Source organism: Chiroxiphia lanceolata, chromosome 1 (genome assembly GCF_009829145.1).
Source record: "Chiroxiphia lanceolata isolate bChiLan1 chromosome 1, bChiLan1.pri, whole genome shotgun sequence".
In the NCBI taxonomy this organism is placed as follows: Eukaryota; Metazoa; Chordata; class Aves; order Passeriformes; family Pipridae; genus Chiroxiphia; species Chiroxiphia lanceolata.
Genome location: NC_045637.1, coordinates 35228118 through 35250695, shown reverse-complemented (window position 1 = coordinate 35250695; position 22578 = coordinate 35228118). Strand labels below are relative to the sequence as shown.

At 37.6% G+C, this 22578-nt stretch overlaps 1 protein-coding gene across 4 annotated transcripts in view; it reads left to right on the top strand.

Annotated features, from left to right (window-relative positions):
- The window catches only part of PREX2 (phosphatidylinositol-3,4,5-trisphosphate dependent Rac exchange factor 2), a 166070-nt gene that overhangs the window by 123730 nt on the left and 19762 nt on the right, over positions 1 to 22578 (top strand). For 3 of the 4 annotated variants that reach the window (XM_032699591.1, XM_032699584.1, XM_032699597.1), the window contains 4 exons: positions 2285 to 2428; positions 6886 to 7000; positions 18696 to 18762; positions 20800 to 20990. In XM_032699591.1, coding sequence (XP_032555482.1) covers positions 2285 to 2428; positions 6886 to 7000; positions 18696 to 18762; positions 20800 to 20990 — 517 coding nt within the window. Of the gene's footprint in view, positions 1 to 2284; positions 2429 to 6885; positions 7001 to 9077; positions 9220 to 18695; positions 18763 to 20799; positions 20991 to 22578 lie in introns of those variants that run through there. The other variant, XM_032699601.1, reaches the window with a different exon arrangement.

Genomic DNA, 22578 nt, shown 5'->3' with positions numbered 1-22578 from the left:
CAGGAAAGTCCCTGGAAGACCCAATTATTATTGAAGAAACGTGTAAAAATATCTTGAATGTCTTAGGAGGGAAATGCAACTGACGTGAGATGGAGAACCCCATTTCATTTTATTGTGTGAAAACCAAAGTAGATTGTTGAAGAGTTCCTTGAAATGAGATGGCAAACACTATTAGGATAGCCTGAAATTGGGCAAGAAGTTTCTCTGAGACCTGCTGCTGCAGACAATCAAGGTCCTGAACCCTTCCTCCCAAAACTCGCCCAACTCACCAGGAAGGAACTGTCTTTGCAGTCTGCTGTTCATACCCTTCAGTTATTTTCAGCTATTCCTTTATTAGTTTTTGTTCATCTGGTAGATATTTTCCTGCAGTGGACTTTATTTAGTGAGCAAAAAGCCCTCATTTTTTCCCTTCTCATAACTCCCCTGGGAGGGAGGAAAGCATGTCTGCTTCACATCAAGCCATTCTGAAACAATTCCTTTACTGGATTGAGACCACACATGAGAGAACTTCTGCAGTAACCAAAACCAGAAGACACAAAGCCATCCACAAAGCTGCCTTGAGTCTGAAGAATTCAGTAGCACAGGGCTGGTAGTCAGGTAGGAATTAGCCTGTATAAGACCATAGTTATTTTGGTATAATTCAAGTAAGGCTTGAAATGTTTTAAAAAGAAGCCCTGCTGGACCAGATAACAACATGTTACAGGAGGGCCTCCTGATGGGGATTTAACCTTATACCTGTGTCATGAACTGTTCATATTGCTGCATTTTCCAACTGAGGTGTCTATGCAAATAAGTGGAAAGTCCATGTGTTCAAGGATTGTAATAAATTCTGTATTTTCTTTGGGTTTAAGTGCTGACACTACAGTCATCCTGGCTGTGGTTACAGAAGATAAGTAACTGGCTTTTTTTTTTTTTTCATTTATGTTTCTGCATAATCAATAAAAGAAAAAAAGTCTTATTACCAAAAGTAGTGAAAAATGTCCTTTTGGAATCTTTACCATTTAGGTATGTGTACAGTGTAAAAACTACATAATGCTAATACTGATGCAAGTCACTATGTTTTATTGTTACTGCTTTCAACTTGGAGACATCTATGGAAACAGTACTTAAACGGGAAATACATAAAAATATTAACTTGATTTAAACTGACTTCCTCTGAGAGATTTAGCTAAATACGAAATTTTTGTAAACTTTTGCTAATGCTCATTGCATGTTAATCATCTGTCATAATACACATGATGTATGTTGGGGAATCCCTGTAACTGCAATATGATGCTACTGGTTGCTCCAAACCCTGTCTCATGTGATGTTCTCTTACAGTTTTCTATTCTACCACGATACATTTATTTTCTCAGTTGAGTCCTGATTTTTAATACTAATTTCATTAATATGCTGATAGCTATTGTATATTTACTTGTGTTCTATTCCATACAAATCTGAGGAGAATCTGATGCTGTATATCACATTGATATTATACATGGTGCACTTCATGAAGGCCTGTGAAATGTAGCTACAGGTATCCTTCCAGTGGTTTCAAACTGTGTGCTGGAGATAGATGTGCAGTCCTCAGGCTGGGGCACCACTCCTATGAGGGAAGGCTGAGAGGGCTGGGACTGTTCAGCCTGGAGAGGAGAAGGCTCTGGGGAGACCTTATAGCACCTTCCAGTACCTAAAGTGGTCCTAAAAGAAAGCTGGAGAGGGACTTTTTGCAAGGGTATGTTGTGATAGGACGAGGGGGAATGGCTTTAAACTGGAAGCGGCAGGTTTAGATTAGCTATCAGGAAGAAATTTTTTGCTGTGGGGGTGGTGAGGCACTGGAACAGGTTACCCAGTGAAGTTGTGGATACCCCATCCCTGGAAATGTTGAAGGCCAGGCTAGATGGGGCTTTGAGCAACCTGGACTAGTGAAAGGTGTTCCTGCCCAGGGCAGGGGGTTGGAACTAGATGATCTTTAAGATCCTACCAACCCAAACCATTCTGTGTTTCTCCATATTTACAGGGAATACAAGTAGAATGTTGCCAACTACGTTATTTGCTGAGTATTTTTGTTGTCACTGACAGTCTGTCAAAGATGATGGTCACTGCTTTTCTGTTTATCTACTCTCTTATAATGGTTAGGCCAAAATTGACCAAAGTGACACCATGTATAATGTAAAATACTGAATATATTAGTTGTGTCTGCAGTAATTTTTTATCTAACCATGTGAATTTTGGGTGCAACAGTTTCCTTGAAAGGATGTGCCATTGCTTTCCAATGAAATTGTGACACTGGCTGTATTTTTAGATGTACCAATCACATACCAAGCAGAAGGAAGCCGGCAAACACTGAAGGTTTACTTCTACCTTGATAGTTACCATTTTGAACAGCTTCCTCAAAGACTGAAGAATGGAGGGGGATTTAAAATCCATCCAGTACTTTTTTCACAAGGTAACTTGAGTTTTAATTCACCCTCACCCTGCTTCTTTCACATAACAGTTAACTTTGTTTAAAACCTCACTTATTTTCTTTTATTTAAATCCTTTGTAACTATAAAGGCACAATGCTTATATTTAAATGTCATTTAATGTGGGCATTTATTTAGACCTTTTAATTAAAATGTAAATTTAAGAAATGCTGATATTTGTGATAAAAAATAGAGGCATGGGTATAGGTTTCTAAGTTTATGCCTGTTATTTGATTCCAACAGCAATGGACAATAGTTAGACCATGAAACTTGCTTTTCAAAGTGTTTTGCTTTTCAAATGATGCTGTAATCTTTTCTATTGCTTCATATTTGGGGACTAAATTGTTATCCCTTGAGAATTCTGTCTCTAAAATGTTATGAAGAGTTAAATAACATTTTCAGGCGTTTGTAGTTATTGCTCTGCAAACATTACAAAGTAAGGAATGGTGGCGCTGATGCTCAGACTATTCATAAATTAGAGGCAGCCTGCCTTAGCAGCGGTGTCATTACAGTCATCAAGAGCGTGAAGTTTGCCTCACTGAAATGGTGAATGTGAGCTGCTGATTGCCTTGAGCCGCCTTTGATTTCAGAGGGAGCTGAAAGTACTCCCTACCTTGTGAAAGGCTTCAAGGGTCTATAAGGAATAGGCAGAAGTCAGGCATACAAATGAAGGATTCGAGAAGGGCTTGGTCTCTGATAGATAAGCAGGATGTAAAAGGAAATAGTGAACAGAAAGATACATGGAGAAATAGCTGAATTTACTATAAAGTTAAAACACACTATTTTTTACAAATAAGATCCCTGAAGTCTTATTTTTAAACAAACTAATAAAGACTTCAGTGGATTTCTTTTGAAGAGATTGATTTCAGTCATAGGGGAAAATGAGAATGCTGAGCAAGAGGCATGTTTCAGTAGGGCAGACAAAAAGGCACACGAAAGAGAACAGAAAATAGCTTGGTTTCAGGAATTCCTGAATTCCTGGAAATACTGATTTTTTCAGATTGGGGAGGGGATTCAGTGTGCTACAGGATTTATTTTGCAAATTTTTTTCCCTTTCTGTTTCCAGAAGCCCAAAATATTTGCTTCTTTCGATAAGCACATTTGTAGAAAGCTAAGAGAAAAGGGCAAGGATCCATTCAAGTGTTTACATATGCTTAATAATTTTCAGTGGTATAGAAGGTTTCTTCTTTCTTTTCCATATCAAATTTCTTTTATTTTTAAGGACCTCTCTCTAAAATAGTCTATTAGACTCCAAGAATAAGAAGTCTTGGATAAGAATTTAAATCCTAGTGGTTAAATCATTATTTTGTTCAGGTTTTACCTCATTAATGAGTGGATTGGGATTCTATTTTTTACTTCATTCCTGTGAGGTTTGGCTGAGCTGCCATCAAACTAACTCAGTACATTCCCATCTGTAACTAAAAATCATTAGCTAAAAATGTAAGTTCCTTGTGAAATGAAATCTTGCTTCCCAAGCTTATCAGAGCTGAGCCGTTTCCTGCCTAAAATACAATGGTTTATGATATTTTCAAATGGAACATTTACAAAATGATGGTTTTGTAATACTTTGTCAGAGACACAGGTAAGTGTACATCAGTCTCTTTATCTCTGTGTTGCTCTATTCCGAGTGGCATAGCTCCATGCCTAAAATTACAAGTCTACATATTTTCAGGATTGGCACTGTAGACATTTTTTCAAGTTTTTTTAATGTTTACCTGGGCTATATTATCTATCCCTCCATTTATAAAAAACAGTTTTGTGCAACTGTGTACCTAAGTGTGTATATATTCAAATGGATCCTGATTTGTAGGACTAGAGGCTGAGAATGTTGAGATACTGCTATTGGCATTTAGATTTCTCTATTTCCTACATTAGAATTAAGATCTCAGCAATAAATAAGCTTAAGGAAAGACACTTTAGTTAAAATTAAAATTCAGTTTATTTAAAATTTTGTATGTTTTTTGACATTTTTCAGTTTTTCATAGAATCATAGAATAATTCAGATTGGAAGGGACCTCAGAAGATCTCTGGTCCAACCTCCTGCTCATAGCAGTGTCATCTGGGACATGAAACCAGGTTGCTCGGGTGTCCAACAAATAGGATCTTGCAAACACCAAGGGCAGAAACTGCACAACCTCTTAGGTAGTCTGTTACTCTACTTGGCTGCCCTAATGGAAAATATTTTTTTCTTTCTATCAAGTTGAAACATCTCTTGTTTCAATTTATGTCGACTGTCTCTTGTCATGCCAGCATGCACTGTTGGGAAGAGCTGGCTCGTCATAGTGGCCCTTCTACTCAGCTCTTTCCAGTTGGTCTGCAGCTTTCACGTTCTGAGTAAATTGAGGACAAGCACTCCTTTAAGCCTACTGGCCATGCTTATGTTATTATGGTTTAGGAGGATCTTGACCATCGTGGTTGCCAGAGGACACTGCAGGCTCATGTTCAGCCTGCTGCCTAACATGACCCTGAGTTCCTTCTCAGCAGAGTTGCTCTTAGGCTCTGTCTTTCCAGGTGCAGAACTTGACATTTGTCCTTGTTCAGTTTCACAAGGTTCCTGCTGGATTTCTCCAGCCTGTGTAGGGCCTCTTTATATGGCCCTGCACTTGAGTATATTTACTGCTTCTCCCAGTTTGGTACTTGCTGCAAGCTTGACTTACCTCCTCCATGTCAGTGATAAAGACATAGAACAGTATAGATCCCTGTGCTATTCTGCTTTTAGTGGGCTTCTAGGTAGACCTTGTCCCATTAAGAGAGTCTACCCATTCTTCAAAGTTGTTTTCCCGTTTGGTTATCTATACATTCAGACCATAATATCTTAACTTGGATGGAAGAATACCATAGAAGACATGTTTGTAAGGAAAGCCTCCTTATAAAGAGCTTTCTGATATATTGGGTAGAAAAATGTTAAACCCTTCAGAGAGGGGAGAGCCAAAGCACACAGTGTGGGAGTGCTTGCATGCACCTGTGAGCATGGCCCCTGCAGAGGCAGAAATGTGTGCTCCAGCCAGTCCCGACAGATGACTGAGTTTCCCGGTTGGGTAATCTAATTGAATAAAACCAGCTTTGTGCCAGTAAAATAAGCAGTAGGGATTATCAGTTCTGTTTGTACTAACGTGCTGTTGTAGATGGAGTTCAGTGGATATTTTTGTGTGCGCTTTCTCGTGTGACTTAGTGCCAAGGAAGTTAAGAAGCAAGTCTGTCTGTTGAAATTTAATATTTTTCACACAGAAGTAGAATTACAAACTCTGAGAGCACAGCAAGTGCAGTTTGCATGTTCTTTCACATTAAGCAGTACAAACAGAATTAATATTCCTTGTGGAGCTGAAGCTGTAAGACAGCAGCATGTTTCCATCAAAACTCTGCTTATTGCATGCATTTTCTAATAGGGTGATGGATTCTTAAATTGTGTATGGATTACTAAAGTGACCATATTCCTAATTGTAAGGTCTTTAATGCTTGTCCCCAAAAACTTTCATTTCACCCTGTGGTTTATGTCATAGGTCAATAAAGTTGACCTCTTAATGGGAAGATCTTTATTTTTACAGTCCACATTTTCTTGAGAATCTTTCAAACACTTGATTTGACTTCACTAAAGAGAAGATTACACCCCATGAAGCCTCTAAAGCAAAGGGTCTGGGGGAATGTTTTGGGTTTTTTTTGGTTTTTGTTTTTTTAATCTGTTACTAGGAAAACAACCCCAAAATGGAATGGTAGTGCATTCATTTTTTCCCCTCTTTTTAATTTCTGTGCAATGCTTGTAGGAGGGGCATAAAAATCTTGCCTTTAATTCAAGGTTTTTTTTAGTTCCTGAGTTCTTGTAGCAATATTCATTCTTGGTTTGGTGAAGTGAATACAACAAAAGTGGACACAAGACAAGTATTTGACTTCACTTACCTGAGCCTTGAAAAGGAACTTCTAGGGTGTTTTCAGAGATCCAGAGAAGTTTACTTTACTTGATCTAGAAGAAGGTATTCACATTATCGGTAGGAATAACTAGAGGTTCAGGTGCTCCATATCTCCCAAAATTGGACTTTGTGAGAAGTTGTTAGGTCTCCCTCTGTGAAAGTAACTGCTACATTAATCCTTTATTTCCACTGCCCCAGCTCATTCTACTGTTTTATTCCAGGATATATCAAAACTAAACCCCACATTTACATTCACAGGGCAGGAATACTTTAATTAGAGCAAAGGAACTCAAATTATCACTCTCCTTTATATTTTCCACAGGACAAGAAATACAATTTTTCTTGTAAATGAAATCTTTAAGAGAGATCTGTATGAATTTGATGACATACAGAAACAGCTCAGCGATCCACAGTAGGGTCACAGCCTCAAGGTTAAAAAGTAATTCACTTGTGTGTGAACAAAACTACAAAGAAGGCGATTACTAAATATTTAATACTGATCTTTCTCTTTTCCATTCTCCTTTCTCTTTTCACAGCACTGGAGAGCATGGAAGGATACTATTACAGAGACAGTGTCTCAGTAGAAGAATTTCAAGCTCAGATTAATGCAGCCTCACTAGAAAAAGTCAAGCAGTATAACCAGAAACTACGGTGAGTAATAAATCAACATTCCTGAGCTTAGTTTGCAAAGTTCTGCTTTTCAGTTCAGTTTCCGTGACACATCTTTAAACTGAAATATGTTGTATGGTGGTTGTTTTTTGGTGCATAATTGAATAAGATCCAAGATTCATGGTTCTGACTTTTCTGATTTCTGCACTGTTAAGTTACTTTTTACAAAATTGTTTTCCCCTGAAAACTATAGCTATAGTTGCCTCGAGGTTGTTCTACTAATGCATAGAGAAGAATGTCTACTTGATCACAAATGGAGTATCAGAATTGCTAAACATTATGATCTGATTTTACAGACCGTATTTACCTAATTTTTACAGTATAGGACTTGAAAAATAGTGCTGTTTTCCTCAAAGCTGAGCATCTTCCTCCTTGCACCCCGCTATGCTAATGGGAATACATAAATATTTGGATACCTGCAGCAGCATTGGCTATGGGTTACAGAGTACATACTTGCCTGTATATATAAAAATTATGCAGCTGTGTATTTTGGTAAATATTTCATTAAGAAGTTGCACATAAAGAGAGAATTTCTGCTGTACAAAATAGTCTATTAGTTGAAGTAAAATAATGAAGATGGGTACATAGACCACTCTTGCATCTCACCGTATTTGTGAAAAACACCTGTTTGAGTACGCTTACATGCCACATGAGCTGAAGATATAAAGGACTGTGTTAAAATCACATCTATTCACTCTTAAAATTCTTGAATCAGATGAAAACACTATCATTTCACTAGAATGATAAGGCAGTTTTTAAAAGCAGCAGATAACATGAGTTAAAAAAAAGGTTAAGGACAATGGAGGAGGGGAAAGAAGATAACGAGGGTCCCATTTGCAATTCCTTCACCTGTTGGTCCACTCCTGTCTTTGGAAGGTTTTTTTCGTGGATCTTGCAAAACTATTTCTCTATTTTGTTACTAGAGCAGTGGACTTTCTAGATTGTGTTTTAATCTAATTACTACTATAACAAAAGTGATTTTAAAGCCAGTTGCATTCAGTGAGCACGTTATATTTTATTTTATTGGTGACATCTGTGTCAGTGCACTTCTATATCAATGACAAATGTACTTATTTAGTCTGTTTTCTACCTACTTGTATTAGCACTTCATATTTGGGGAAGAAGTTCCTCCTGAGTATTTATGTGACAAGGCTTATGTTATACATCCGTTTTACAGAGCCCTTTGGTCATGCCAGTATTTGGCCTCAATGAAGTCAGATAGTGTTAGAAAGAGATTGTATCAGTTGGGCAAGGCAAGACTTTTTGTGCTGGTTTTTTCCTATGAATAGGACCAATTTAGCCTCCCATGAAAATCCTTAAAATAAATTCTTCCTGACTCTGTGCTCTGGTGTTCCCTGACCTTGGTTACCTCATGTGTTAGGTCCTCCATTCATGTTGTGGCTTTAATGAGGTACATTCCTCTTATGGTCTTGTGACTCACAGCTCTGATCAGTTGCTAAGCTCCAAGGCCTAATTTTGCAAGAAGTTACCATGAAAAAGTTATCATTCAACAAAAATTACCGTGAGGATCTCTGTGCAGTCACAAAAATAGGAAAATTTTGGATTTTTTTTTTCAGCCCTCTAATGTCCGTTCAGAACATTCAGTAATTGATCTGTTTGCTTTCTGGTGAACTATACCCATTTCTTAAGTGAGGCACAAACAGCTTCAGGAATTAACTGACATAATGTGAAGAGGAAAAACAGAAAAGCAGATGCTTCATTCTTTTTCTGCTGTTTGCTAGCCTGTGTAGGTGTTTGGCCAGGAGAATCTAATAAAATAGAAAGTAACTACAGCAGCAAAAGATATTAACATTTGGATAATTGCTCTGAAGAAGAACAAAACGTGAAATTGAATATTCCCTGGAAACATGCTCAAGTGCAATAATACTGAAACTCTTCAAGTGGAAGAAATCCTGTGAGCAGAACCCCTTAATCAACAATAAAATAAGTCATTCAAGATACAATCCATAAACCATTCTTTCTCCATATAAAAGGAATGCACTGCTTGCTTGTGAAATGATCATCTGATGATCATCTTATAATCTCTCCATCACTACAGCAGCCAAAGCAAATGAGAGCAACAGCAAAGGAAAAAGCAGTTGGAGAAGAGGATGGAGACAAGTGGGAATGAAAGCAATGGTTGGCAGTGACACTTTCAAGGCACAGCCAAGGCATCCATTGATGAGAACTCTTGATACATTTTCAACTTCTCTTGTTCCTGATGCATTGAGATAATAATGCTCCAATAATAATGTGAAACGGAAGAGACCACTTTGTTGTGTATGGTACCACTTGCAAACAGAGTTGTTGACCTAACTTGGTATATTCCTAAGTAGGACAGTAAATTAAAAAATGAGTAGTACCTTTACTCAGCTACCTCTTAATTTCTTACAGTAAATTCTTCTTGAAGTTTGAGTACATAGCACAAATCAGATACTGATGAGTGCTTTAAAAGAAATTAAAATCAATTTATGAATTATTTATTTGAATGAATCAAAATATATACTAGTAAATTTTTAGTGGATTTCAGGAAGGATAACCATTATCTATCATACAAAGTCAAGAAGCTGAATCCTTGCTTTTATCGCAGAGTTCATTCATATGTATGAAACACTGACCAGCTTTTTCACAGTATCAGAAGTGATGCAATAAATCCAGGTGCAAAATTGCCCTCCTTGCACTGATTTGAGCATTATGAGACCTTCTGTCTTTCATGGTTCTTGCTTTGGGGCTTTTACAAATACTACCTCAGCTGTGAAATAGTCATTGATAAGATTATCATTTTTATGAGAATGCATGAAAGACAGTTGAAAATCAGTTATAGAATTTCATGTTTATGTGGAATGGAGAGAATGTCCCTCCATCTTCTGTAATATACTTTACCGTAGCTATTTGAATCTAATTAGTAATATAAGGGAACTTTTATTCTAAGACCAGCTGAAGTTGACTTTTTCTACAATTCCTCAGGCAATATCCTCTACCCGAGCAATATGTTGGAAGTCCTTTATTGAAATAAAGGTGTTTTTTTTAAAAAAACCAACAAAACAACTAATGCCTAGTTTGTGAAATTTCTGAAACTGCTGAGAATACTTAGCATCTGACCTACAACTGTTCTTAATAACTATTCTTATTCTCTTCTGTCACAGCACTTTTTTTTTATAGTTCACCAATTCTTTTTCTGTGACACTGATAAGGAAAATAAAGTTATGTTCAAATTCTATTTGTGAACTAAGCTGCTGCTAGTAGTTGCCAGCAATGTAAATTTAACATCATCAAATCGTTTGCTAATGAGAAACATGCAGTATGTCCAAGTGAAAGTAATTAGGTCAGCAGAGATTTTCAAGATCTTTATTACTATGTGTTTGATAGCTCAGCAGTTGTCTTCTAATTTAGAAGAGGACTAAAAAGAACCTGTGTATCTGACCTCCATGGAGGTTCCTGTTAAGTAAGCCCATTCTGTATTCTCTTGCCTCCTCCCACTTGTCCCAGTCTTCCTTTTTTGGTACTCTCTGACTTTCAAATAGGCTGTTTTCATCCTGACTCAGTCCTTTTGCTGTTACAGATACCAGACACCGTTTTGCTTCAACAGTGCACAGCACAATGCTGTTCAAATCCATAATTACTACAAATGCTGATAGGAATAACAAAATCTCACAAAAGCACTGTATTTACTTGGACTGCTTGTTTGATTTAAGTATGCTCTTACCGATCTTGATTCATGTAGTTGTAAAAGATTGAGGGTAGACTTCAGTTGTAATTTTTGAAGCATTACTCTTCTAAGAATTATTTATTTAAAATACATTCTGTCCTTTGAGTATAGTTTTTATATTTGATAAAGGTCTATTTCCTGCAGAGTGAGGCTCAATATGGTAGCTATTACTGCATTGCATAGAAATAAGTCTTAAGATCCTTACAGTGATCAAAAGATTAGTTGGAACCTGGGACAGACCCTGATAGACAGGTTAGCTGGATGGCCATAACTCAGCTAATGCTTGGATTGAATAGTGACTCTAAAATAAAACATTTAGTTGGATATCAGAACAGGTTTTTATGCTCAGAGAAATAAAGTTTTGGATTAGCTTCCTGCAAAAAGTAATCCATTTCTAAAATGGATTTTGAGTGTAGGAATGAAAACTTCTGTAATGTTTGTCCAAGTTATCAAAATTTTGGACTTTATGGCCCAGGATGGGACTTGGACAATACAGTAGTAAGCTTTCTCTACCAGTCTTCCTTTCTCTGTGAGTATTTGATATTTTATCAGATTAATCTGTATGTATGAATTCTCATTCATGTGTCCCGCCTATGACATTCTATTGAACTGCAATTTTCTACAGGTGCTCCTGTTTACCCAGTTAATCAGAAAAGTCCAGGCACATCTGGGATGTATCGCAAAGGCAGAGGGGATGTTCAGGGCACAGGTCTTTCAGTGGGGTGCAGGGCTCTGGCTGTACTAAGTATGCTTCCAGCTTCTGGGTCTCTGCTGAAAGCTTTGTTGTCATTGTTGACTGCAAGAGCAAACCACAGTTGACTATAGGTGCTGAAAACTGAACATCAATATACCTTTTTGGATTCCAAAACCGTCTATGCAGATAATTTTTACCTGAATGAGAAATCAGTGAAATCAGTGGCTTTTAGATACATAAGCACTTTTAATACTTCTTCAGCACCTATGCTTGCATTTAGACATCTAAACACCTCTAACATTTGTTTCCTAATGTTATGGTGGCTAAGACTGGGAACATTCAGAGGAAAAGAAGAAAATAATAGATGAAGGGGAGGTTTAGGAGAGCTTTACTTTCCCATTAATTTTCTTTTATCCCCAGCATGGCACTTTCTTGTGACACCTCTGACTATATGATGACCCAGTTCTTTACTCTAGAGATAGGATCATGCTGTGGGAAAGACAGCTGGGGGTTGCTGTACAACCCCACCACTGGTGTGGGTGCTAATTAGCACTGTAATTAACTCGTCTGAGCATCAATAGAAAAGAAAAGGTCTGGAAAAAATGTTCCTTGCTTCCTGCCTACCATTCTGTGTGATTTGGAACTATTCTTTGAAGTCAGCTGTGTCCAGGTTTATTGGCAGCTACTTCTGTAAGCCTGTTGTACTGCCATAATAGAAGAAAAATTAAAGCAGGCAGTAAAGGGAAAAAACCATTTTTGTGGGGTTTTGAGGGGAGGGTTTTGGGGGTTGGTTTTTTTTTTCTCCTGTGTTGCTACTTTCTTGGATATCATTTTAGGAGGTAAATGGAAGTCTGTATGCTAAGGAAGCAATTATAATCAGTGAATCTAATGACAAATGATTTAGCTAACTACCCTCATTACATTGAACATCTGATTACACTGAATGTAGTATTTGTCATTTTAAAGAGTTTCATTTACAATGTAACTTCAAACAATTTCTCTGTCTGAAGCCTCCTGTATTTTTTTTATGTCATAAGTAGTCCTCCACAGAGCAATGGCAAACTTAATTGAATTCTTTATTTAGGGATGTTGCAATTCGTGAGGTTTTCATATTGTTGGTGTTTCTTGTTTCATCTAATTTTTTGAAAGATAAGGAAACTATTTCTGCCCCTAGAATTTATGCAAACATGGAACAAAATCTGTCTGAGGAATGTAACATCTCTTTTATTTATACATACATGTATGCATGCACAACAGTCTCTTAAGATGCAGACTGCTTGGCAGGCTGATATTTTCCTTATCCTGTATAATTTCATAAATGCAGAAAATAGATGTGATGACACTCATGGCTTCAGGCTGAAGTAAAATTCTCTAACAGTTGCTATAAATGAGCTACAATGGCATAAAGGATGTATCCACTTAGGGATAGTTAATTACTATGAAAGCAAGAGCTTCTCTGTCTCTGAAACAAACTGATGAAGGCTCAAGGCAGCATCTGTGTTATCACAAAGACCAGATCATATATCAATTCCTGTAATAAATATATGAAAATCCACCTTAAAAGTGACAGATTCCTTCCCCCACTGTTTCCAGTGGAAAGCTTTTCCAAACCAAGCTCCTCATGTGATTAAGAAGCTTATGTTGCTTGTCCTTGCGCCACTCTTGTCCTGTGGTTTTAGTCTTACTCTCCTTCATGTCTGTTCACTTCAGTGAGCCACATGTTAATGAGCAACTAACAGTTTTTCTCATTGCCATCAAATTCAGAAGAGAACAACCTGAAGAGAGTTACAGGTTTCAAAGCGTGGTTCTGTGATAAGATTTTCTTTTTGTAGCGGAAAAAAGCAGATGCAAAACTGTTTTCCTGTACTCAGTGTTACCTATTTAATACGTAGCTTTGTATTCAAAAAAGCAACAGTAAAACTGGACTGTAATGCTACATACACAAATGTATCATGTATTTTATATGACTATAAACATTGGAAATCTAATGCCCCTTAGATTTTTAAGATGTTGTTCCAAATGAACTAGAATCTTTTGATTTAAGTCTCTCTAAATGCAAAAATCTTTATGAAGGACAGATAGAAAATTAAGCATTCCTTCTGAAGGACGTAACAAGGAAATAATAGCTTATCTCCTGATGAACTTAACAAGAAGTATGTTAGGTAAAACAGAAATCAAGATTCATTGCATCTAAGTGAAGCAAGACTAGAGAGAGAATAGAGAGATCTGGGGCAAAATAAATTAAATTTATCTAGCTGGTCTAAAAGATACTGCCAGCTGGCTCGAATTTAGCTTCAGGAAGTTTTTTTCCCCTTTCAGTGCTGTGCTTATTCTGTGAATGTAAATTCATTATTTCTTTAGACTTTTGATACAGTATGATCAGTATTTATTATAGGTGATGTTCTGAAATTGGAAATTATGTGTCTTGATAGATAATATGTACTGAGTCTTTGCTCACTAGTTCATCGTCTAGTTCATCCTGCTTTCTTTATCCTCCTCAAATGCAGAGAACATATATGCAGTGATCAAAGGTGGAGCCTTTTCTTTCACTCTGGTCACTGATGGGAGTCCAGCCCAAGCCTGCAGCTTGTACAGCTTGTAGCTGTAGTTGAAATCCTGAGAATCCAATGACCATTTGCCACATTGTCTTTTTTAACAGTGTATTCCATGTCTGGAATATCAGGAGCTGAAAAGGAGACATCCACTGTCTGAAAGGCAAATGTGGAAGCAATTAGTTAGCATTATTGTGTTCAGTGTGGATTTCGCTGTTTGGATAATGATGGGATAAGCAGGAAGGCAGCTGTAATTGGTCTGTGGCTCAAGAACTTCCCTTTCACATCATGAAAAGGATGGTTTCAGGTGCTTTTGGATGTAGGTAGAGATGATGGAGACTAGATTTCCTGGAAAATAGGGCTTAGAAGAGGCAGTATGTGAAAAGTGGGCAGTGTTAAATAGAGCAAATTGAATTTGGGTTTGTTTTTGTCATCCATAACTTTCTGTCTTCACATTTCTATGCTCTCGTTTCTGAGATCCCCTGTGTTTATAAAGGTTTGAGAGCAGGGCTGTGAAGTGCCTGCTTGGATAGGAGATCTGTTCCTTTGCAAGCATCCTTCTCAGTTTGCACCTCACATACTTGTGCTCATCCTAATGCCGATTTCTCAACCTGCCTTATTCATAGACAGGAGAGAGGTTAAATTTGTGAGAGATCAGTAGTTTAGCGAGATGCTGCGGTCTTGCAAGAAAATTGTTATTAAAGAAATACAAAATATGTGTGCACATAGATGCCAATACATAGAGATACTGTTTATCTATGTCATAAGTACATGCTTTTTAGATTAAGCTGAAGAAAAGAATTAGGGACACTAACTCCAACACTTCCCAACTCCACACCTCTGTTCCTTTCTCAGGTTCTTGACTACGGTTTTGTACATGATCTTGAATATCTTGTGACTGAGAGATTGAAAATCTAGTAGAGTTAAGGCATATTTCCATCCTTCTGTCGCAGACATTATGAGTTAATTTATATGTATGCCACAGTGATGCAGAAAATATAAAAGACTGAATTCTTCTCCTCTATAAAATCAAAGTAAAAGCTTTCTAGAGCAGAACCCCCAACTGGCCTTTTTTGAATGCCATAACCCAGTTACTTCCTCCTCTCTTATCACTTCTTTGCTATCTTTGTATTTTCAAGACAAGATTACCAATACCTAGGATAACCCTATGTGCTTACTGAAACAAGAAATTGAGAATAAGACTGGAAACTTGGATTTGCTTGAATTATTTGCATGTACAAAGTTACTCAGGAATGCGTCTCTCTGCTGGTCTGAAGCCTTCTTAGGGTTCCATTTGCAATATTTTAAATTTTCAGCATTTTATATGTCTTGTCAGTTTTGGAGGGTACCCTGTAAAATGCTTCACTAAGAAAACATCAGTACTGCTGCATCTCCTTTGTACTTAAGTTCTGGGAAAACATCTCGGGAAAGCATTCACCTTGTGATATATTTTTCTTCTTGAACCCTAAGATGTTTGTTACTTTATCCCAGTGTTAGTTTTCCCTGAGATACTTGTCCCATTATTTGGCATTGTTACATAGGGGATATCCTACAAAACTCAAACACAGCAATCAATACTCCCTTGTAGATTTAGTACTGGATTATCTACCATTTTTTTTTTTTTAAGAAAGGCTTTTCTGTTACATTTTAGAGAAATTGTAAGGCTTTAAAAGAAAAACTAGCATCACGTTTGGAGACAAAGAACTATGATTTCATTCTGGTTCATTTCAAATGGATTAGAAAATATTGTCTAAATTGGGCACCATGCCAAGATTGCCATTAACTTTTCCTATAAAATATGATTAAGGACCTTTACAAGCATTTAGTAATTAAGTGAAGTGCTTTGGAAATTTATATGCTGTCCACAGTTTGTCATGTTCTGTAAAATACTGAAGACAGTTTTTATGAAAAGCAATAGAAATAAAGCACTTGGGGAACATCTGGGAGTGTTATCTGATTGGGGAGGGGGGAATAGTTACACTTGTAACAGGATACTTTGATATTTTTAAATGCATGTTGTGTATAGTTGATTTTTTGTTTGTTGTTTAGGTTAATGAATAATTGACTGAATTAATGGAGTAATTCCTATAATTGCATATCCCATTCTAGTGTCCATGTTGCTTCATTTTTTATCCTGAGTTAATTATTTTCTATGGGAGCAGGTCTGCTCCATTAATGTGTATACTGTTCTATTTTTGGTTTCTGGTTTCATTTAATGCAGCTGAATTTGCTGAAATAACAGTCCAAAGAGAATGAGAGTGCTGAACAGACTCCAAATGAAGCAGGTTTTCCTATCGCTTGGCAGGAAAGAGCAGTATAGCCTTTCAGTCTGATAATGGTCAGTGGAGAGCAGGGTGATGCTTTGTTTTTTAGCTTTGCTAACAAGGAAAAAGGTTGGTCTGTTGCTGCTGAGGTAGCTTTTACGTGCTGTGGCCCCTCAAAGTGATTTATGAGTAATTTTCTCTACAAACCTCTTTTCCTTTCAATGGTTTCCAACTTCCTTTGCCACAGAGTACATTCTGGATCATGCAACAGCCTTAATGGAATAACAAAGCTTTGCTGTCCTTTCTGAAGGGATTAATTCAAACCTTAAATTTGGGAGAAGATGTTTTTCAAAACTACAGGCGATACGAAGAAAAGCGTACTAGAATTAAAAGTGGATGGATTTTTTTTATCCACCCAATTATTCCAGATTATTGAAGAATAAAAGATATTCAAATCTGCAGTCTGCACCCCTGCCCAAAGGGCAACAAAAATGGTGAAGGGGTTTGAGGGGAAGCTGTAGGGGGAGCAGCTGAGATCACTTACTCTGCTTATCCTGGAGGAGACTGAGGGAAGACCTCATGGCAGTCTCCGACTTCATTGTGAGGGGAAGAGGAGAGAGGCAGGCACTGATCTCTTCTCTGTGGTGACCAGTGACAGGACCCAAGGGAATGGCCTGAAGTTTTGTCAGGGGAGGTTTAGGTTATCCAGAGGATGGTTAGGTGCTGGAATAGGCTCCTGAGGGAAGTGATCACAAGACCAAACCTGACAACGTTTAAGAAGTGTTTGGAAAATACCCTGGGGCACATGATGTGACTCTTGGGGATGGTCCTGTGCAGGTTTAAGAGTTGGACTCGATGATCCTTGTGAGTTCCTTCCAACTCAGCATATTCTGTGATTCTGTGATTTAGTCAGGTCTGCTCCTTGTGGACAAGCAGTGGAGCTACATCATAGTGATACCTTGAGGTTGTCACTGGAGAATATCTTTCTTTTTTTCCTGTGTCTTGCATGGTTCAGTGGGGCTTGTCTTGTTTTGTTTTATTTAAAACTTGCCCAGAATTGCAGCAATGGTAGCTGTTGCCTGGTTCTCACTGGTTGTCCAGGCAGGGAGGCCTACCAAATATTTCTATTTTCAGCTGCCACAGGAGGTTTTAGGAGCTTTACAACTAGCAGAATGAGTTTTGTGATCAGAGAATCACAGAATGGTTTGAGTTGGAAGGGACCTTTAAAGTTCATCTGGTCCAACTCTACTGCTATGGGCAGGGACAATGTTTTTTTAAGTGTTGCTGCAGAGGCAAAAACCCCTGTGATCTTAGAAGTAAGTAGGATATTTCCACTGCCTATGAGATGTTTAATGATAGCTCCTCTGTGGTGAGCAATGAAGTTGCTTATAAACTGGAGAGTTAAAACAAAAATTTGTTTAGGTCTCCTGAGTGGAAGGAGACAGGAGAAGAACTCTGTGCTTCCTGTGTGCTCTTTGCTGAAGCTCTTCCTTTTTGGTGTTGAGTAAGAGGAAAGGTTCTTTGTTTTAGGAGAGGATAGCGTGCAAACCCTCTGTACAAAATGTCAGCCTCCTTTGTGTCACACAGAAATTAGTCAACTTTATATTTGAAAACAGCACATGATGCATTTGTGCATTCTATATAAAGTTCTTCTGGGGACTATTCATTGATAAGGGAAAGGTATTAGAAGGAACTGGGATAATATGAGTTGATACACAGTGGGTATCAAACCTGATTAAAGTAAGTATGCGTTGTCCATCACTCTTGTGTTCTGCAGGTAAATTGCAATTTTCTTTGGCTTTTCCTTTCATGCATTAATTAATTTTCAAAGAAGTGTGTGGAAATTGTAAAGAAAGGCAGTTTGTTTTTTATTTGCACATGGATGCACGAGTGCACACATTGAACATGCCATTTTGCTTGTATGTTGCATATTTTTTCCTTGTAGGGTTTTTGCTTTTTTGTTTCTTTTTATATTGTGAACATATATACATTTCCTCTGTCAGTACTGTGTTTCATGTTTGGGATTCTGCTTTTATGTTATTGCAGTTGTATAGAGTGAATATAAAAAAGCTTGTAGTGTGTGAGGCTCAGGCACTGTTTATATGCCAAGTATATATTAAAATCTATACAGTTGCCACAAACCTTTTCATGGATTGTTTTGGTGAAAATCACTTGCAGATCCATTTTTCTCTGATAGCTGGACATTACAATTTTGCATGTACTATCGAACAGGAGAGGGACAGTTTTTGTCTTCAGAACAAAAAATGTACCTTACTACTTTAAAAGAAAGAGTGATAATGCCTGTTTAGTATTGTATTACTCCTTGACCTTCCCTTAGCATAAGATAAAAAAATTCCAGCCTTAGGATGGTGTCTAACAACAATCACTTACGTACATTTTGTTCAGGAGCTTAAACAGTTAACAGTTTTTGCCTTACTCTGCCTGTTTGTTCTTTCAGGGCATTCTACCTGGACAAGTCAAACTTGCCTCCAAATTCAACATCTAAAGCAGCATATATAGATAAGGTAAATAAAAATATTAAGTGTCTAATTAAACTTTCTATGTTACACACTGTGTTGTCGAGGCTTTCTTAATACCATCAAAAAATTGAATTATTTAAAGCTGTGGGGAGAGGGGCAGGGAAGGGAGGAGCTCTCTTGCAGCATTTTGTTCCACCTGTGTTTTAGAGGTGGGTGGTGCCCTCTCGTTCTGTATCAAAAGGCATGGCAGGAGGGCATCTATGTGTTTGAGAAGAGGAATCATAACTTTCCTTTCTCACTGTGCTTTCAGAGCAATGCAACTGCTTTAAGAGCATGTGCAGTGGGATGGGGGAGGACAGGTGCAGACAGAAATTCTTTGTTCCAAATGCTGGAAGCGCTTTTCCAAATTAAATACTCCTTCAGCATCCTGCTCAGAAGGCTTTCTTCTGAATTTTCTCATTTAGGCTTTCTTCAAATGCTTTCATCTGTCTTTAAACCTCTGTGGCTCAGAGATCCCAGGGGCTATGAAAATTCGTTTAGTGCTCTCTCCTGCTGTTGGAGAGTTAATGCCTGTACTGCAACCCAATAGGGGAAGTAAAGAAATTCCTAGGGTCTTGCCTATGCTGACTTCAAAAGTGACTGAGCTACTGTGGCTTGAGAAATAATAGTGATCATCAGCTGAGCCATATGACAGACTAAAATGTTATGTCCGTATCACCAGCATTGCTGTTAACAGATTGATAGTTCTTGTTTCTTGGATCCATGCAGGACTGCACAGAGGGAAGGACATTGGCTTCTCCTTCCCTGAGGAGTGAGCAACTTAACTTGCCATGTGGTCACTGGTGCAGCAGGGGATGTTCAGCTGTATGTGAAATGCTTGTTACCCCTAAACCTGTTCCCTGTCTATTTCAGTGAAAAGTTCAAGGGCAAGAGAAAAGTATTTCATAATCCAGATCTGACCAAGGGATACTATGTTAGGCTAATGCATTTATTTTGCAACTGGAGCAAGCCAAGAGTGAGTGCATGATCCATTTTTGGCTGCTCTTTTCACTTTATTGTCCATAGCTTTGCATTAGTAAATGACACCATCTAAAATCAATTTAAATGGGTGCAAGTTAAACCAGTAGGACCTATACCAAGTTAAATCTATTTGTACCCAGGTTTAAATATGCTATTTGTTATAGTTCATTTACTTGACCTCTATGCTTTCCAATGAAATAACTATCACACAGGAGCAAGTGAGGCTGCCATTTTCCTAACTGTTAAAACTGTCCTTAGGGAATGAATCTGTCTTTCAAAAGATTAATTCTTTGAGTAGCACAGGGGTTTGTTGGAATCTTTAGGTGTTTCTGGAATAAAGAGAAGTCGGAATCTGGAATTATGAGGTCTGCAGAATGGTATTGTGAACATCTCTGGTACACAAAGCACCACGAAATACTGTTTTCATTGCTAGGCCACTCTTGAAGGATCCTCTTCTGACAGCAGCCTTGCACTTGAAGTTGTCTTCTTTATTAGGTGGATCGTTCATTTTTAGTACAGTAATCCTGGGATCATTTTAAGTCCTGCTACAAAGTTAACTGTTCTTGCTTTGTGATATGTTTTTGACTTGTGTTCATTTTTATTTTTTGATGTTGCTAGTCAGGATTAGGAACTAGATATCTGATAAATAAAGGACAGTGTTGTCATAATTATAAGCTGATTTTCTCAGCAGGTCTATTAACCAGTCTTAGTATTCCTTCTGTATCTGTGTGTGGTTGTGGGTTGCCTCTTCATGGCTTCCCTTCTTTGCCCAGTCCATTAGTGGATATAGCCCTCATGGGTCTATTCAATCTACTGAAGTGAAGAACACTTCCATAGGCAGACCTGGGAATGAAACAATCAGTGATGGTGAGAATTGAAAAGTGTTTAAAAGTTGTCTTAGGTCATGTAACAGAAAACTGTGTTTTGTATTTATGTAATGGAATTTGGCTTTGGCTTTCTCAGCTAGATCGGGTATTCCTCCTGTGATGACCTATTCTTTTAGAGTATTTCATGTGTGCTCAGTAGCAAATATTTAAATAACTCTCACTTCCTTTCTTGCAGCTGATGAGGCCTCTCAATTGCTTGGATGAACTTTACAGACTCATAGGGTCCTTTATCCGATCCAAGCGCACCGCTGCCTGTGCATACACTGCGTGCAGTGCTTCTGGAGTGGGATTGCTGTCCGTGTCATCTGAACTCTGTAGCAGGCTTGGAGCTTGTCACATCATTATGTGCAACAGTGGAGTTCACCGGTATGACGATTTTTTTTTTCCTCCATTGATTGCAGTCATTCATGCAGACGTTGCAGGTTGGAGACCACTGCTCTTTATTAATAGAGGGTTCTTACACTAAATACCTAATATCTTAAACTAAATATCTAACATACTTGAAAGATTTTTGGTGAAATTCTAGAATTGTATTTGCAGTGATTGACAGCAATGAGCAGTACAATTTGTGTTTTGTGCAGTTGTAAAGGATTGCTCCTCATTCAAGTCAGTAAAAGGCAGAAATCTGAATTGCTAAAGCAGAGAAAGGAACACTACCTATATGAATACCACCTACTATATTAAACTCTTAATACAGGCAAGAAATGCTGAAATTTGTATTTACTTTGTATGCTAGAGAGAACAATAGTAGAGCTTGTTTCAAGGAAAAAAATGTAACTTAAGACACATTTTTGCAGGAATGCTTTACAATAAGTAGAGGTTCAGCCTGTAGAGTGGTTGATATGTTTAATGCAATATCAGAAAATAGACTGACCTATAATCAACTGATCTTTGTCATCAACCCTAAGAGATTTTATTAGACAAATATATATATATGCAGTAGCATTATTATATATATGACGAAAACATAATTACAGACCTCTCTAATATTGTGTTTATGCTCCAGCTGGGCAGATGACAATTTTTTTGGTCCATTCCACTAAAAAAGCAAAGACTACAACTAGAGAAGGGGAAAAAAAACCCCAACAAACAAAAGACCTAACATAACAAATAATCTGATGCTAAATATCTGCACGTTTTATAAGAATTCCGAACTGTAGATCAGAAGTAGCAGTAGGTAAAAAATGCTGCTATGCAAGTCCTTACTTTAGCAGACTTGGTGACCTGGTGTTAGAATGAGCATTACTTCCTCTTCATTTTAATATCCTTTCTTTAACAGAGCTCTGACGAGGGAAGGAAAAAGAAAGGCAATTGCAGTATAAGCTGCAATGGAGATTATCAGGCATGAAAAAAAGGAAAAGCTCCATATATAGCCAACACCATTAAATTGTGCAAGGACAATGCTTGCCATTTGACAGAGTTTGCAACAGACTATTTGTATTACTCTCTGTCAATGATACCAATGTATATATCATGCTGTATACTGCACTTGACTTTAGGTAATAGCAGAAAAAAGCTATGTTATGTACCACTAGTCACTATATCAGATGAAGATGGAAATACTATATAGCATGGGCTGTCATGATTCTGTTGTTTCAGAAGGCCATGAAGCTATAAAGTTTTTCTCATTGTCTTGGTTTCAGTTTCATGTCTTATGTGATCAGAAAAGACTGGGCTTAATTGTGCCATTTTTTATAAAGCTGAGTTTCATCACCATTTCGTGAATTCGTTAATATATTTGTGCCAAAAATTCTTACAGTTTAAGAATAAAGTCAGAACAACTTTAATAACCCAAATAACCTATTACCCTATAGTGTGTGGGTCACAAATTATTCAGAATAATTGGGTGACTGAAGAAGACGTGGTTTGCTTATATCTGAACATGAGCTGTTCTTAGATGAAAATAAATTAGCCATCAAATTTCTACTCAAAACTAGGGATAAATCAAAGGTAT